This window comes from Triplophysa rosa, linkage group LG16 (genome assembly GCF_024868665.1).
Source record: "Triplophysa rosa linkage group LG16, Trosa_1v2, whole genome shotgun sequence".
Lineage (NCBI taxonomy): Eukaryota > Metazoa > Chordata > Actinopteri > Cypriniformes > Nemacheilidae > Triplophysa > Triplophysa rosa.
The window spans coordinates 923262-941324 of record NC_079905.1 but is presented as its reverse complement, the minus strand read 5'-3'; the positions used below and the strand labels follow the sequence as shown (position 1 = coordinate 941324).

The following is an 18063-nucleotide window of genomic DNA, read 5'->3' as shown; positions in this document are numbered from 1 at the left end:
ATCAAGCCAAATTTATTCAATGGACTTAAGTGTTTTAACACTATTGGCAAATCATTACAGATGACTGTAAAACAATATAATCAATGTATGCCTTTATGAGGAAGTAAAGTGTGCCAGGATGCATTCATCGATCCCACAACTATCATTGCGCAACGTGTGCGCAGCTCGGCTGGCTTTATGTTGCCCTCGTATTGGATTCGATGCGTTGATGTGATACATCGGTGAAACGGGGACGACATGAGAGTAACGATGTGTCGGTCGTCTTTAGTATAAAAGCGAAAATGGGCGACAGAAGCGAGAGAGGCCCGGTGAAGCGCGGACGCAGAACCACGATCTCCGGAGAAGCGGCGGGGACTCGAGCGGAGCGCGGCGGCGCAGCGGAGACGCGCAACCGGCAGGCGCAGGAGGAGAAGAGGCGCGAGTCACCAGCGAGAAAACACAAACACGACAATCATGCCAGTACAGACAGACTCCGGTAAATAATGTTGCATTCAAGTGTTGTGTTCAACATTTTCCCATATGATGCATGAAGGAAATGTCCCTGTAATGTACATGACAGATCGGGAGGATGAGGTGACATATTTATGTGAATGTTATTCATTAGACATACAGGTCTACATATAGACTCAGACACATCTCAGAGAGAAAGATGCTCGTAAAGTGTAACAAATACATAAACATAGACATAGCTTATTACTGTATGCTCATCACACATCTTTATTCTTCATACATATTTGAGTAAAGTATTGTGAAGTGTTTAAATGACATATTTAATTGAAATATAAAATAAAATGAGTTTAATAGGCTAGTTTGAAATGATAAAACAATAGATGTACTGCTCAGACACCTGTGGTTTCTCTGTTGAACACCTGTGTGAACTCGATGAGAAATGACTTGATACAGATTTCTTCATTATGCTTCATTATATACGTTTTAAACCCATGACTACTGCATTAACAACAGCGTTTAGCACAAAACACATTAGACATTAACCCTACTAAACAGAACAGAAGGGAAATAATTTGGTATAATAATAATAAACTCAGTTTTCATTGTAATCAATTTCATTCACTGCGCACATGTAGTGTAATACAATGAGATTTTTTTAAGGTTCCCAAATGATAAGAGAATCATAAAGGGCCTTTTGATATGATATCATATTGCTATCTGAGTCATAATGCAATCGAGTGTAATGTAGTGAATCTTTAAAACAGTAATATTATTGCAATCAATGCCTTTCACCTGCATTGGACTTTTATCAGATCCTTCTTTCTTTGGGTTTTGGGTGTGTTGATCTACTGTAACAGTCTCACAAACCTTCCCTGAATGTTGTCCGCTGTCAGACCTGAATGCATTCTTACATATAAATGGCCTGAAATACGGCACGGGGTTGTGGGTATTACACACAGTTTTGCAAGTTTTTTGCAATCGTGCTCTTCTCCCTAAACTGGGTTGGTGGTTGCTGCAGCGTTTCATCAGCAGTGTGAGTGTTTGTCTTCAATCAATCTGTCATGATGTCAGTGTTATAGAAGATATTACAGCGACCTCAGTATAAGACATTCATCACCCTTAACATGTCACTGCATTAGATGACATCTGCAGACAAATGCAGAACTTTCTTCACTTTCATAAGCCAGTCACTTTTATGTCCAGGTGATGTTTTACTGGATGTACTGTATGAAATCACCGTCTCTCACGTTCACACAGGTGTCCGAACAGTTTCGCATGTAGTTCACCGCATAAACTATGCACATTTTACAGCAATAAAGTGAAGTGAATGCTCATTGTAAAGAGCGCTATAGAAATCGAATTGAATTGAACCTAACCAACCTGCTCACTTCTGATGTCTTTATTTTGTAAACCTACACGTAATGTGAAATGTTTTGCTTGAGAAGTGTGCTTGTGTTATTTTCCCAGCTTATAACATTCCTCTGTTGTCTGATATGGATCACAAAATTAGACCTAAACAGTTTCAACGAATGAATTGAATGAAGTCGCAACTAATAAGTTCTCCCTATTCTTCATAAACATTTACTCAGTAACTTTAATCAAAGTGCAGCTGTGACACGTCAGAGGAGAACTGGCCCTCCCGGCTGAGGTTTTTTTTCTTCATTTATTTCTGATTGGAGTTTGGGTTCCTCGCCACAGGGCCGTGTTGGTTTGCTCACCGGGAGACTGCTTTTATTAGATATTATTTACTAGAATGATCTTGCTTGTTCTATAAACACCATTCACTGTGTTTATACCTTTTCTGTTTTTCTCCTGTAAAGCTGCTTTGGAACAATGCACATTGTGAAAAGCGCTATATAAATACAATTGAATTGAATTGTGTCATCATTTTTGTAAAAGATGTAATGCAAATTTCAGACATTATCTAAAGTGTAATGTATGTGGTTCAGTAGCCAGTGCACGTTTCGCTGTTATATCAGATCGAACACACCATCTGTAGCATAATTCGTCCCATCATCATCAACATTATGATCTTGTGTTTACATTTAGGCATTTAGCAGACGCTTTTATCCAAAGACAAGAGGCGAGACAACAAGGAAGCGCTAGGTTAAATCGTAGAGGTAGCAATAGAAGAAGAAGTGCTATGACGAGTTACCGGGTTACACAAAGCAACACAAAACATGTTGGGGGAGAAATGGGGGTTAGATTTTTTTTGGGGGGGGGCAAAAGTTAGCATGAGTTTTTAGTTGTTTCTTGATGGATGTGAGGGATGTAGCGGATCGGATTGAATTGTAAATTGTGTTTGATTGATTGATTGTGTGTCTTCAGCTGTCACACTCTTCAGGAGTCTCTGCTGAGCTCTGACAGCGGTTACAGTAACTACAGAGGAATCCTCAACTGGTGTGTGGTCATGCTGGTGAGTCTCGCAACCCATCACCGATCAATAATCACTGAATGTGTCTGGATTGTGTGAAGTATGTTCTGCATCTCTCCGCAGTGGACTGTCATTGTAGCTTTGAGTTATATTTAACTCATCTCTGTTACCTGAGCCCTGACACGCTGTTGGCCTTGAACCTGTGTTGACTTCGGTCCGGTCACACCTGTTATTTTATCTTCCCCTTTGACCTGCTTGAGGTTTGGAGTCTTTCCACCTGTTTGTCCTCTCTTAATCCAGGACGACAGTTTTCTTTCCACGAATGATGAGCACAGTGAAATATTCAGCACGTGTGAGCGGCGACACAAATGGTTGTGAAGACCTCGTCTGCCCTTTATCATCGTCCAGTTTATTCAGGTCTGTCGTGTTTTCAGCGCGATTGTATTGAGCAAGACTTTGACCTTTACTCTCGGCTTCAGTCTCATATAATCACAAGACCAGATGTATTTACACAAACGCAGAATACAACAAAGAGCTACTGAGGCTTCACACACTGTATTCAACCGCACAGTTCAAACCAGACGCTAAAATCTCTTTTTTATCTAATTTGATCTTTTTTGTTTATTAATCATAACTATTGTTCAGACTTTACGTCTGCCTGTGGGTTTTGTGAATGTTTAACCAATGAAAAGTGTTTAAAAGAGCTTGTGACTAAACCTCGAAGCTTCATTGGATCACCAAGCTGTCAGTCAAACACCATAGTCATAAATCCACACAGTCTCTGTTGTGAACGAAGTTCCGCGAACATTTAGAGCGTCTCTCTGATGTGATCATTGTAAGGATGGACAAAACACATTTAAGTTTCTGTGACACGGCATACTGTGGAGCAATGATGCTGAAAAGTCATCAAGGGAATGACATTATTAAAATATATTCAAATAGAAAAGACTTTTAATTTGTAATAATATTTTGCAATATTTCCATTTTTTCCTTGTTCATCAAGGATACATTTGGATAGCTTGAATTTCGTGGAATAAACCTTATGGTTCTAAACATTCTTAATATTTATAAATAAAACATAATTTGTAATTGTTGTTTAAGGTTAGCTACGGGATATGCACAAAAGTTTGACCGCACCATCCCCCTTGAAATTGTTTTACAACTCCACCACTGGGTGTAATGTACTAATGTTTGTAAACTTGGCTCTGTTTAATACCCCTGTGTACTTCATCCACACATGCTCTCTATAAATAGTGTTGATGATATTCACGTTTCACATGCCGTTGGCTACAAGGTCACATCTCCGTCAGACTTCTGATGATGTGCCAGTCAAATGTCAAAGTGTCCTTCAGTGTGTCACAGCTATCAGAGATTGTCTTCAGTACAGTTAATGAAACGTCCAAGGTTTCAGAGGATTACTTCAATGAACGCTCAGAAATGTCACATGTCCTCTAAAAATAAACATCTATTTCACCCTGAACCGCATAGAAGCCGAGGAAAGCCAATCAGAGTTTTTAAAAGCAAGATTAATCCTGCCTTTGAATCCTGATCACTTTGACGTCCTCTGAGGTTTTTTCTTTTACCACGTTCCACATGAAATATCCTAGAGTGCTTTGAATTTATTCATGGATAATTGTGAAAGTCAAGTGGGAAGCCGGCTGCTTGTGAGAGATTTTGCTTGAGGGACGTAGACGGAGCTCAACGGAAGCTTTAAAAACTCTTTTCATCTATAGAGAAATTGATTTTTAACAACTCTTTCAGGACACAGTATACATTCTGTAGAAGAACTTCACTGCCCATAATTCTGCAAAGAGATCCACCAATCAGTGTAGGCCTTGTTACCATGGAAATTGCAAATTGTGATTATAAACAATTGTTTCTTACACTTTCTAGGCCTATACTGTGCGTTCAGTCCGCCAGCGACTGTCACTGTGTGTCCCTAGTCTCTTGCAACTCTAGTTATCTCAACTCTGTCGCGTCGCTAGACACACCCACTTGTCGCCGGAAGTCGCCGGCTCTCCATTGAAATGAATGGCATCGCCTGGCTTTGTCGCTGGTGGTCTGAACAGTGTACAGGACAGAAATCTGCATTACTCTAGTTACACAATCGCTGTCTTTAATTCCGTACACTATAAAAAATAACGGATAAAGTACAGGCAGAAAATGACCAGTACATTTTCCTTTATTTTACGGATATTCCCGTCAATGTTAAAATGCGATTTAATGCAGTGCCAAATGTGAAATACAGGTAAAACAACTAAAAATAAATGCGGAAAATTCCTTCATGTTAATACAGTATACTGTCCCCTATTTTTACAGATGTTTTTAGTGTAGAGTACAGCTGTGTATAGAGATCATGTATTTATGAGCGTGTGTTTATCAGTGCTGTGGACTTTCCTCCCTGCGCATCATTCAGAAACGATGACAATATTAGACTGTGAAGAGACCGGAAGACACAATCTCGGTTTTGAATCTCAGTGAGCATATAGAAATTATCTAAATATCGCACATGTGCATATCGCGATGGTTTGCAATAAATTAGCTATTTAATTCTTCGAAAAGTTATGTATGGTCAAAGTTTTAGGTCGATGCGGATAGTATTGTATCTATCTGGCACGCGGATGTTAGTTGGGATATGCGTGCGCATGATAGCGTGCGCGTGCTCGTGCTCTGACGCAAGTCAATCAACAAAACGCGTCGCGAAGCGAAATTTGTTTTATTTATTTTTGTTTGTTTACAAAATGTCAGATTTGTTTAATGCAACAGTAAAACACGGCTGTTCACTTTCAGAAGTTGTAGCGATGCTTTCTTTTTCCTAAAATAATGTGAAATATATGTTGGTTATATAATTTCTTTAATATATTTTAATACAATTTAAATTGATTTTAGAAAAAGAAATATCGTATCGAATATCGCACAGCCCTGGCGTAAATGTGGAAAAAAACATGATCGATCAAATTGATCAAAAGACAAAGAACATTTCTGTGAAATGTTTGTGAAAACACAATAAAAGTCCAGTCTTATCATTTTAATTTGTATTACAATAATACGACATTTGAGATTGTATTGCCTTTGACATGACTTTAGAAGATGCTGTTCTCTCACAGAACCCACAGTTATCTCTAACATCTTTCTCTCAAAATCAAACATCAGTGTCAATGTTAAAGAGTTCTTCAGTAGATTCTGAGATGAATTCTACCCCCTAAAAACACATTCAGTCGGTTTACTCATCTCTCTTTACAGGTTTTGACCAATGCACGTCTCTTCCTGGAGAACCTTATAAAGTAAGCCGAACACCAGCATCATTAGTTTTGATTGTTTGATTTAAACTCAGTGATTCCTCTGTTAACGATCCAGAGCAAATATCTCAGATATAAACTATAACACGTGTCTGGTTTGTAGAAGTGTGTTTGTGTTTTCTCTTCAGGTATGGCATACTGGTGGACCCCATCCAGGTGATCTCACTCTTCCTGAAGGACCCCTACAGCTGGCCTGCTCTGTGCCTGATCATCGGTACTAAAGATTTCTGTTCAATCACATGTTCACATCGTATCGTGGGGAGACGTAAATCCATCTCAAAGCCATTTATGCTGAAGTCATCATTGCATATCGTGTTTATGATTTCTGTGATTGATAATAATTCAGAGTAAATATTTATGCCTATTTAACACATTCTTATTTGTTCGTTGCAGTTTCTATCGTGTTTATAATGGCAGCTCTGTACACTGAGAGGCGGCTGTCTGTGGTGAGTTGCATGCTGGGAAAGAACTGAATGTACGACGACTGAAGATAATTAAAGAGTTTGACAACTGAGTTATATTTTAGCCCAGAATCAAAGATGTCAAGCATCATTTTGTTTATGAATTACAGCAATGAAATGTAAAGTATGTTTTGGATATGATTCTATTTCAGTGGTTCTCAAATGGCCCCCCAAATAAAGACTTTATTTTAATTAAAAACATTTTCAGTTATACAATGCTGGAACATCAATTCTTTTGGTTGGTGGTCTTATTTGTCCTGATGTTTGATTGCATAAAATCTATGATGAGTTTTCTATGTGTCGTAAAATCCCACTTTTGGATCCATTTTGGAGGCCCCGTTTGAGAACCACTGCTCTAAAGTTTTTGAGATTTCGAGTTTGTTTGATGGGTCTCTTATAATCCGCCTGTAATAAAGTGATGTCACTCATTTTTCTGATGCTGTAATGCAGGGCACCATCTCGGAGAGCACCGGAACATTCCTTCACTGCATCAATCTCACCGTCATTTTATGTTTCCCAGCAGCCACCGTTCTCACCCTGACCTCTGTGACCCCAGGTATCACAAACACCTTCTACATGTGCATGTTTTGACATATAGGAACTGTTACTCCAGCAGCGTTTTTGTTTGATTTTCTTCCAAAAATCTCAAACGCACAAAAATGCGATAAAGATTTTACCATGTTGCTTGCAAATGTGTAAATTCGTGGTTGTGCCGTGCAGGTGTGTGTTGTTGTGTTATTGTGTATGTGATGTTTGTCTTGCAGTGGGAGGCGTCTTGGCATTGAGTGTCTACACCATTCTCTTTCTGAAGCTGTACTCTTACAGGGACGTCAACAAATGGTGCAGAGAGACGAGACAGGCCAAAGCTCGAACGCTGTCTCGCTCACACTCCTGTAAGACATGTTGGTTAGACGCAGGATCATATATACTGTACTGTACTGCCACAGCAGATGAAATGATGATTTTCTGATGAATGGAACATGAGCGTGTGCAGTGATGCAGCTGTACTGACACCTCCCGGAGAACTGACGTCTTGTGTGTATTGCTGTTGGAATGTGTTCTGTGTGTTTGTCCTGTAGGCCCGTCTGTGCACAGAGCCAATGGAAACACTGGACACACGCGCGTGTCGTACCCGGGTAACCTGACACACAGAGGTCAGCCCATCTGTTTCAAGCCTTTCCGACCGATGCCTTAATGAGCCTCAATGATAAATGCGTTGTAAATGTCAGTGAATTCTTCTGCATTATGTGAGAAATGAGCTCATGTCAATTTACTCCCTCAGTCATCCGTCAGCCGCCGCGATTGTGACTTTATCAATCACACACGGCTTTGATTATATGTTTGTATCGTGTTCATTTGTTACAGATATGTTTTATTTTCTTTTTGCTCCGACTCTCTGCTACGAGCTGAACTTCCCGCGCTCTCCGCGGATACGAAAACGCTTTTTACTGCGTCGGCTGTTTGAGATGGTGAGATGACATCAGAGATCAACGTATGAGCTCACGAGTTGTGCATCACGGTTAACACAACGACTGTTTCTCTGTTGCAGCTGTTTTTGATCCAGTTAATGGTTGGGCTGATACAGCAGGTTTGTCATTCATTTAAACGCTTTCATTCTTCAGTTTCTTGCTTGTGCGACTCATTAAACTTTAAGACTTTCTGCGTCTTTTAACAGTGGATGGTTCCGACCATTCAAAACTCCATGAAACCCTTTCAGGTAAAATCGCATTATCTCAATTTAACTCGATATGTTTGACTGAGAATACACACTTTGATTGTGAGTTTGTATCTATAAGTCAGATGTACAGTCTTTTTTCTTTATCTTCGTGACTGATGCGAGTCTCTTGTGACAGAACATGGATTTCTCCAGAATGGTGGAGCGTCTGCTGAAACTCGCTGTAAGTGCGGACAGACGCTGCTGTTGCTGTGGATGCTGTTGCTATGACTACTGTTGTTACAATTGTGAAATTCCTGACCCCCAGGCTTGTACTGTCTTAGTGGAAATGTACATATAATAATAGACATGAAATACATATTCATACATTTGAACCATTCATGATTTCTAGTAGGACTCTTTAGTCGTTATGATTGATGATTGACATATCTGTAGCTCCTCCTCCTCCGAGTGTCTAAACCGCACAAGCTCCTCCCCTCTGCCTTCACAGGTACCCAATCATTTGATCTGGCTCATCTTCTTCTATTGGTTTTTTCACTCCTGTATGAACTTCGTGGCTGAGCTTCTTCAGTTTGGAGACCGAGAGTTTTACAGAGACTGGTGGTGCGTTTCTCTGTCTCAGTCCATTCAACCTTAAAGCCAGCGGCACATCTTTAAACCACTTTTCAAACATTATACTTTCTGCTGAATGCACATGCATTTGAAGCCGCTTTCCATGATCCTTTTTATTCCAGCTAGATAAACGCACGTTTTTATTTACATCTGCATTTGTTTTTCTCCCTCAAAGTTCAGTTTCCCTCAGAAATACATCACACTGCACTCTTAATGTTGACTTCATGTTTTGTTATGTATCTTCAGGAACTCTGAAACTGTCCCTTATTTTTGGTCAAACTGGAACATTCCTGTACACAAGTGGTGTTTACGGTGAGACAGACGCATTTATTTCTTTTGTCATTACTGTAGCGTTGGTCTGCAATAGCTTTGCATTTATATTACAACAAATGAAGAGTTTGGTTCCAAAATGAGATCATTTCAAAAATCATGTTTTTTATTATTTCATTGTGTTTTATTGTGTTATTATGGCTTAAATCAAAACAAACCAACTTGCAGTTTGATAATAATTGGAATGCACAATGAAAAACATGATCTCATTTTGGAACCAAACTCTTCAGATATCCATGTGATATTATTATTTATGTGTCACTGTATCATGTTTAGAGTCATTTCTTATCATCTGTCTCTCTTTTTCTTCCTCAGACACTTTTATAAGCCCATGATGATGAGAGGAGTGAATAAGTTAGCAGCTCAGATCGCCGTCTTCTTCCTCTCAGCATTTTTCCACGAGGTTTTATTTCGACACAATCCTGTACAGTAACATCATGTTTTTCTGTATGGTCAGTGGAACTGATGCTGGGTTGTTTTATTTCTGGCAGTATTTGGTGAGCGTGCCATTGAAGATGTTTCGGCTGTGGGCGTTTTTGGGAATGATGTCACAGGTCAGCCTCACATATGTGATATTGCTCAATACGAACGAATGTTTTCTCGTCTTACGTTCTGTTGCATCTTTCAGATTCCGTTGGCTTATTTTGTGGGCCGGTTCTTGCGGGGAAACTATGGCAACGCCGCCGTCTGGATGTCTCTGATCATCGGTCAGCCCGTTGCAATCCTGATGTACGTCCACGACTATTACGTCCTGAATTCTGCGGGCGCGTCACAGAGCGACACAGTATGATGTTTTCTTCAATAACTGAGATGTTGAATATATTTTTACTAGGATGAACTTTTTAAGGGACATAAAAGACCAATTCTCTGCGATGACGTATGAAGCAAAGCGAGCAGGCTTGTGTTTTATCATGTGCACACTGCCGAGCCAAAGCAACATGACATCATGTCTTCTCACTGCTGTTTGAGCCAATGAAGTGATGGAGTTTTTACATGCCCTTTTATTTACTCCATGTGTTCAAACCTGTAAGTGTTGCACTTTATTCGTAAATGCATGAAGTTTGTCAGTCTTTTTAACAAGGTTCATTTCAAGAATGTAATTGTCTTTATGTTGATTTGAATGCTTGTTGTCTATTATAATTTGCAGAGGTAGAAATCTCATTATTGTATGTGACCTTGTTTAAGCCAAATGATATTTTTGTGCCATTTTAATTGCCTGTAATATATGGTTTATGATGCTCATTTGATGTATTGGATCATATAGGCTCGGTTTCATAGACAAGGCCTTAGTTAAATTAGGATATTTAAGTCGCTTTCATTAAAATGCCTTTGATAAAAACATTACTGGTGTGCATCTCGAGACAAAACAATGGCAGTTACATATTTAAAGATATGTCAGAGCAATTTATTTTCAGTTAAAACGGCTCAAACGTTCAGTTAAGTCTGGGACTAGTCTTAAGCCTTGTCTATGAAACCGGGCAAAAGAATGTCATACCAAGTGTCAGCCTTATTGATTTTTTTGTCAGCAACATTTTATATATCATCTAATAATCGAGATAATGCAGTTTAAAATTATGAGCCGATTTCTGATGTGCCAAACTGTTCACAAGTGTTTGCTTTTGTGATTCATGGGATCAAAACGGTTTCAGAATGGTTTTCCCCATTATCGCAGCTTACAGCTGTATTTTCTTTGCCGATCGTGTGTAAGTATATGAAAAAGGTTTTGATGGAGACTCATGAGATGAACACAACGTACTGTATGTGCTGTCAGAAACATTGTTTTAAACTAAATGTGAATTGAGTTCAACTAATAATGGAATGATATTTTGATTCCATTGCACTTCATGCATTTGTTTTTAAAGAGATGTTGTGTTCTTTGCATTCATTTCTAAATATTTTAAATCGAACAACCAGCAGCTATTTCCTATAAAAGCCAAAGTTTGTCTCTAGACGCAGTGCTACATTCTAACTTTAGCACTGAATGTTTTGGCAGCTCGTTCAAGTTTAATAAATCTTTCAAGACACCATAATACACTCACCTAAAGGATTATTAGGAACACCTGTTCAATTTCTCATTAATGCAATTATCTAATCAACCAATCACATGGCAGTTGCTTCAATGCATTTAGGGGTGTGGTCCTGGTCAAGACAATCTCCTGAACTCCAAACTGAATGTCAGAATGGGAAAGAAAGGTGATTTAAGCAATTTTGAGCGTGGCATGGTTGTTGGTGCCAGACGGGCCGGTCTGAGTATTTCACAATCTGCTCAGTTACTGGGATTTTCACGCACAACCATTTCTAGGGTTTACAAAGAATGGTGTGAAAAGGGAAAAACATCCAGTATGCGGCAGTCCTGTGGGCGAAAATGCCTTGTTGATGCTAGAGGTCAGAGGAGAATGGGCCGACTGATTCAAGCTGATAGAAGAGCAACTTTGACTGAAATAACCACTCGTTACAACCGAGGTATGCAGCAAAGCATTTGTGAAGCCACAACACGCACAACCTTGAGGCAGATGGCCTACAACAGCAGAAGACCCCACCGGGTACCACTCATCTCCACTACAAATAGGAAAAAGAGGCTACAATTTGCACGAGCTCACCAAAATTGGACAGTTGAAGACTGGAAAAATGTTGCCTGGTCTGATGAGTCTCGATTTCTGTTGAGACATTCAAATGGTAGAGTCAGAATTTGGCGTAAACAGAATGAGAACATGGATCCATCATGCCTTGTTACCACTGTGCAGGCTGGTGGTGGTGGTGTAATGGTGTGGGGGATGTTTTCTTGGCACACTTTAGGCCCCTTAGTGCCAATTGGGCATCGTTTAAATGCCACGGCCTACCTGAGCATTGTTTCTGACCATGTCCATCCCTTTATGACCACCATGTACCCATCCTCTAATGGCTACTTCCAGCAGGATAATGCACCATGTCACAAAGCTCGAATCATTTCAAATTGGTTTCTTGAACATGACAATGAGTTCACTGTACTAGAATGGCCCCCACAGTCACCAGATCTCAACCCGATAGAACATCTTTGGGATGTGGTGGAACGGGAGCTTCGTGCCCTGGATGTGCATCCCACAAATCTCCATCAACTGCAAGATGCTATCCTATCAATATGGGCCAACATTTCTAAAGAATGCTTTCAGCACCTTGTTGAATCAATGCCACGTAGAATTAAGGCAGTTCTGAAGGCGAAAGGGGGTCAAACACCGTATTAGTATGGTGTTCCTAATAATCCTTTAGGTGAGCGTATGTCTTGGTTTTGAAACTACCATTCCCACCTCATTTACCCCAAATATAAAAAAAATCTTGAATAAAGACTTACGATTTGAATCATAACACAACATTACATCATTGAAAGTAGAAATACTGTGTATTAAAATCTGTACAGAAGACAATTGTGTGTTCTACAGAAATGGATAACATCACCTCATAACCTCAGAGCGTTTGGATCTGTATCTGTAGAGAAAACAAAATGTACTTAATCTACTGTTAAAAAACACTCGGATGGACAGATCAGAGTTCAGTTTGAGCATATAAAATATTTATTAGCAGACAACAAAGATCCACACAGCTTCAAAATAACACTTAAAAAAATAAACACAGATTGGCCCACTAGAAATCTGTCTGATATTAATGTGTGCAGAAGAAACAAAGGGGGGAGATGATGAAATCCAGTCGGCCGTGTCACTGCTGTGGAGAGATTAACAAGATTAATATAAAACCTTCACACCACTTCAACCATTTAAACCAGCACTAATTTGAATGGACATGCAGAAACTTGTCTAAAATAGACATCATTGTCATCATGTCTTGTAACTAGAATTCACCTTTGATTTGTTTTGTACTGGTAAATAGAGTTTAAATTCAGCAGGCAGCTCGTCTTCAGAGTACAGCCGGTCAGAGAAATAAACTCTTCTGATGCGACAGTTTGCGTGGATCTGCAGGAACACCATCATTACAATGCTATTCACTAAAACTGGCATTTCAGTTGTGGGACAAAACATCAACGTCCAAATGCGGCTTTGCATCTCCGGCTCACCTGCACTCGCAGAGTCTCAATGTAATTGGTCCCATACGCGCGCCGTGTGAAATCTGACAGGTTGAACTGGATTTGATTCCAACCATCATCGAGTCTCATGGGCATCGTGCAGATGAAAGGCTTTACACGTGTCGTACTCTGATAGTTACTCGCCCGGAACCGTCGTCTGACGTTCTTATCATCCAGTACCTGAAAACCACATCAAACATCACTCATTCTGAAATACAGTTCAGAATTTGTACTGAACTGTTTGGTTATTTGAACGTCACAACATGATTAATACCTGAACTTCAAATGTGAAATACTTCTTGAGATTTTTAATGATCATTACGAGGAAGGGAAGTTTGATGCCGAGGGTCTTCTTTGGGTCTGCAGGACATGTGATGTAGGTGGTACTGTGGATATGAGACACACACACATCAGCTTTACTCATGACAATGTAATCATTAACACATGGATTAACACACACACACGCGCGCGCGCTTACCTCACATTAGTTCCCTCCACTTCAAGTACCAAAGACTGGATGTCATTGTCTGTTATTCGTTTAATGTGTCCATTTCTGACCTGCAGGAACATGTTATTATATAGAAAATACAATCCAATGAAGAAAACACATTACAATAAATACAAAAAACAAACCGAATATACATAAAAACAAAATATTTAAATTAAAAAAACATGCTGTGCTGACTCGCATCTAAATATTCGTGCAGAACATAAAACCTAAGCAAATATTTGCACGCTTTATTTATCTCCCACAACAAATACTGTGACAGTACCACGGTATGATAATTTAATGCTACTGTAATATAAGATGACAATAATTATATTACCGTATATTACATATTTTCAATGATAAGTGCATGCCAATCCAATGTACTATCATGGTAAAGTATAAAAAAGGCATTTTAGTGCCCAAAAAACTAACAATTATGACTGATATCATCTCCACCAAGGTACTTATAGTAAATGCCTTATAATGCACGTCATTTGACAACTACACTGAATGCTGTTAGACACACGTGTATATGTAGTAATACAGGTCATATGTTAACATGATCAATCTAAATGATGTCATTCATTATATTAGCACTACAGTAGCTACAGATGAGCTAACTCACTTATAATTCTAACTCACAGAATTATAATTCTGCTCACCTTCTTATCCCAGATCTGAAGGGGTTTACTGCCGATACTGTAAAGAATAGACAGAAATCCGCTCTGAAATGTGTTTTTGAACATATTTAGAGCGATTAAACACGCGCATTCACTATTTATTCCGCCTGAAACGCTTCCGGCTGGCTCGCGCGACTCTCTGACTCTGGTTCCGCTTTTAATATTGTATTATTGTATTTTATGGTGTTTAAGTGAAAAGCTGCTTTATAACGTGGTTGATTTATCCTCGCGGTGGCACGATGAGACTATCTGGAGTTTATTTTGGAGTTGCTAGGAAACGTGACGTGATCAGGTTGTCACGTCGGCTCTTTTAATGTTGACACCGCTGTTCCTATGGTAACGGAGTGTCGTACAGGTGCACCACTGCAGCTGTGAAAAAAATCATATACCAACACTTAATTTTACTATGATATTAATATGTTAATAAAAATAACTTAAACAGCTTTAAAAAAAAGTGGAAAATTAACCATGATTTTATTATAGTAAAAGTCGTTTTTAATACAGTTTTACTACAAATATCTATCTCACACGAACTTAAGCAACCTTCTTGACTCGTTATTTAATCAAACAGAAGTTAGTTAAGACATTTTGCACAAAGTTTTATTTCAAGATATCATGAAAACTTGACTTAAATGAATAAATTAAGAGTTTGGTTCCAAAACTCAGTTTTTATTTTATTTCAAAAATCATGTTTTTTTATTGTGCATTCCAATTAATATCAATCAAACTACAGTTGGTTTGTTTTGATTTAAGCCATAATAACTCAAAAATACATCTAACTGAGATAATAAAGCACAATAAAAACATGATAACATAGATATATTTTTTATCTCATTTTGGAACCAAACTCTTCAAATATTCAACATGATAAGATCATGTACTGCAGTCATGTGGTCTTGAGTTTCACCAAGCCTTCAGAAATGATTTTATAAGTGAATCATGCAATGATCACATACTGAAAAAAAAACAGATTTATGTAACAAAAATATCTGCAACAACATCTCACACACTTGCGAGACACAGTGACGCGTTTGTTCCTCCAAACCCAAATGAGTTAGTTAAAGCGATTCTGCGGGCGCTGGGGTCCCAGGACTGTGCTGTGCAGGGTACATAGTTTAAGTCAAACTCTGGTTCGGTCCGGTCCAGATTCAGGGTTGGAGGCAGGGTGCCATGGTAACAGGCCAGCGCTGTGAACGCTGCCTCCATCGCACCTGCGGCTCCCAGCAGATGACCGGTGGCACCTTTAGTAGAGGACACAGACAGTGAGCGGGCATGCTGCTGAAACAATCTTTTAATGGCCGCGTTCTCAGCCGCATCTCCCAGTGGTGTGGAGGTGGCGTGAGCGTTGACGTACGTCACGTCTGAGGCAGATATTCCAGCATCCCGGATGGCCGCAGACATGCACCTGCAAGAAAACCCAAAACTCAAGACATGCACAGCTGATTGCAGTCAGCAATAATATTGGTTTAACAATACAGAATCTTACCTAAAGGCTCCGTCTCCGTCTGCGGTCGGTGCCGTGATGTGACTGGCATCTCCAGAGAGCCCATAGCCCAGCACCTCAGCGTACACCCGAGCACCTCTCTGATGGGCATGCCCGTACTCCTCTAGAACCAGCACCGCTGCCCCCTCGCCCATCACAAAACCATCTCTCTCTGGATGAAACGGACGTGACGCCAGCCTGGGCTCCTGGTTCCAGCTGGTGCTGAGAGCCCGAGCCCGACAGAACCCGGCTATAGAGAGCGGGCTGACGCAGGCCTCAGTGCCCCCAGCGAGCATCACCGCAGCGTCGCCGTGAGCGATGAAGCGGGCAGCGTCGCCAATGGCGTGCGCCCCCGTGGTGCACGCTGTCGAAACGGCGTGATTGGGACCCTTCAGTTTGTGTCTGATGCTTATGTGCCCGGCGGCCATGTTGACCAGGATGCGAGGTACGAAGAACGGACTGACCTTGCTGTAGCCGCGTGTTTGGAACGCAGCGGCTGTTCGAGCGATCTCCTCCAGAGAAACCATGCCCATGCCCACCGCCACACCTGTGCTGATCTGCTCCTCAGGACTGCTGGGATACCACCCACAATCCTCCAGGGCCAGCTGGGCACCACCTAAAGCCATAACCGTGGCCGGAGACATACTGTTGATGTCACCTTTAGATACAAACAAGCCCTCTCTAAAATCTCCATCTTTCTCTCCTCTTGGCACACGAGCTGCCACTTTACATGGCACTGTTTTATATTCATCTGCATCCAGAGCAACCAAACCGCTCTCTCCACCAATCAGACGCTGCCAAGGTATAGCACACCCTGTTCCGAGGGGTGAGACCAGTCCAATGCCGGTGATGACCACCCTTCTCTGACTCGGAGCTGCTCGGCTGGTGCTGTAGTGTCTCCTGGTGGTGCTCAAACACGTGCAGGTCTCAAGGGTCCCACCAGCGAGTCTCAGTAAGAACTTCTTACAGTATCTCGGTGACATGCTCAGCCCACCCTGCAAAGACAAAAGACGAATCAGATCTTGACATCGCTGAAACATGTTGGAGGATAGTAAATAATACACAGAAATTAATAAATCAAATAAATTCAAACAAAGTAGTTTGTAAATAGTTTTCTTGCTATTTTCTCAAAAACAAAGATTTATGACAGGTTACAATAAATGATTACATCTCAGAAACAGTTGGGAGTAGAAGCATAACATTTATATCAATAAAAAATTGTATCAAGATGAGACTTTTTCCCTGTAGTTAAAAAAATCAAAAATGGTTTTAGGTCAAAGTGATTTTTTAACAAGGCTGACTGTTGTAAAGTCTAAGACCACTAGTGGAGAGGATTCTAAACATTAAAATATGAAATGAATGAACATGAATTCTTTAAGTATCCCTCTTTTGTCTTAACAACATCAGCTCTGAAGCCGTTTGATCTGAATCCAAAGATCATCTTGTATTTTACAATTGAAAAAAAAAAATATTACTTTTTGTACCAATGAGTTTACATTGTCAGTGTGGTCTTAGAGGTTTAATCTCACTGTGTTGCTTGCACATGCATTTATAATGACTACATGATTTTGAAAGAATGCTGTTTGAATAGTTTGATATTAAACTGCATGAGAAGGACACAGCATGTCACACTACTCGACATATCAACAACCAAAATTTAAAAAGCAGAAAACCCTTCATACATTCTAATGCAATAAATATATACTTATATATAGTCAACGACATAACACCTTCAGACACAATGCCTTCAATCTCAGAATAACCTTGAATCATTTTCAATCACATTATCAATAAAGTGACATTTAACCAGCGTTATGCATTCAGTTCAGTCCTGCACGCGCAGTCATTCACCTGCTAAGTTAAACTAAACTAAATATGTCTTAAGATTAAACGAATTAAAATAAAATAGTTACTTAAATCCACGTGGATTCTACAGTGGATGGTATATAAACAAACTCAGCGAGACAGTGAGCGACGCATATCCGGTTTAACTTCAGTTCTGTAATAAAAGTCTCCGGGTTCGCTGTTAAGAGTCCCAAAGAATCCCATGTCACGCGCTGTTCTTTTTCAAACCTCACAGAATACTCATGTGATTTACTGCGAAAGTAATTGTAAAAACTACAATTAACAAAAACAACTTTTCACTGTTGCTACT

General features: G+C 40.0%; 3 protein-coding genes across 3 annotated transcripts; 1 reads left to right on the top strand and 2 right to left on the bottom strand.

The window, feature by feature from the left end:
• The first annotated feature begins 111 nt into the window (after positions 1-111).
• On the top strand, positions 112-11080 carry dgat1a (diacylglycerol O-acyltransferase 1a). Its single transcript, XM_057355155.1, has 17 exons — positions 112-475; positions 2779-2866; positions 6068-6108; positions 6252-6337; positions 6517-6569; positions 7035-7140; positions 7349-7477; positions 7664-7738; positions 7950-8053; positions 8134-8172; positions 8260-8301; positions 8438-8482; positions 8750-8862; positions 9118-9183; positions 9517-9604; positions 9693-9755; positions 9830-11080. The coding sequence occupies exons 1-17, from the start codon at positions 282-284 to the stop codon at positions 9989-9991; spliced, it is 1494 nt and encodes a 497-aa protein (XP_057211138.1). The 5' UTR covers positions 112-281; the 3' UTR covers positions 9992-11080.
• A 1646-nt stretch (positions 11081-12726) lies between these two features.
• Positions 12727-14650, bottom strand: cfap20 (cilia and flagella associated protein 20). The gene is made up of 6 exons (XM_057355156.1): positions 14408-14650; positions 13734-13813; positions 13530-13641; positions 13247-13435; positions 13035-13145; positions 12727-12897 (listed from the first exon to the last, which is right to left on the bottom strand). Exons 1-6 carry the CDS (start codon positions 14489-14491, stop codon positions 12892-12894), a joined length of 582 nt encoding a protein of 193 aa, XP_057211139.1. The 5' UTR covers positions 14492-14650; the 3' UTR covers positions 12727-12891.
• Positions 14651-14898: 248 nt separating this feature from the next.
• Positions 14899-17890, bottom strand: oxsm (3-oxoacyl-ACP synthase, mitochondrial). The gene is made up of 2 exons (XM_057354912.1): positions 15912-17890; positions 14899-15830 (listed from the first exon to the last, which is right to left on the bottom strand). The coding sequence occupies exons 1-2, from the start codon at positions 16946-16948 to the stop codon at positions 15428-15430; spliced, it is 1440 nt and encodes a 479-aa protein (XP_057210895.1). The 5' UTR covers positions 16949-17890; the 3' UTR covers positions 14899-15427.
• Positions 17891-18063: the final 173 nt, after the last annotated feature.

Coding starts and splice junctions, on each gene's coding strand:
- oxsm (XM_057354912.1), bottom strand. CDS start 16,948: ATGTTTCAGCGATGTCAAGATCTGATTCGTCTTTTGTCTTTGCAGGGT. Junction 15,831..15,911: donor GACGGAGACGGAGCCTTTAG/GTAAGATTCTGT, acceptor GTTTTCTTGCAG/GTGCATGTCTGCGGCCATCC.
- dgat1a (XM_057355155.1), top strand. CDS start 282: ATGGGCGACAGAAGCGAGAGAGGCCCGGTGAAGCGCGGACGCAGAACC. Junction 6,570..7,034: donor CTGAGAGGCGGCTGTCTGTG/GTGAGTTGCATG, acceptor GCTGTAATGCAG/GGCACCATCTCGGAGAGCAC. Junction 9,756..9,829: donor TTTTGGGAATGATGTCACAG/GTCAGCCTCACA, acceptor TGCATCTTTCAG/ATTCCGTTGGCTTATTTTGT.
- cfap20 (XM_057355156.1), bottom strand. CDS start 14,491: ATGTTCAAAAACACATTTCAGAGCGGATTTCTGTCTATTCTTTACAGT. Junction 13,642..13,733: donor GTGGAGGGAACTAATGTGAG/GTAAGCGCGCGC, acceptor TCATATCCACAG/TACCACCTACATCACATGTC. Junction 13,436..13,529: donor ATTTCACATTTGAAGTTCAG/GTATTAATCATG, acceptor TGTGGTTTTCAG/GTACTGGATGATAAGAACGT.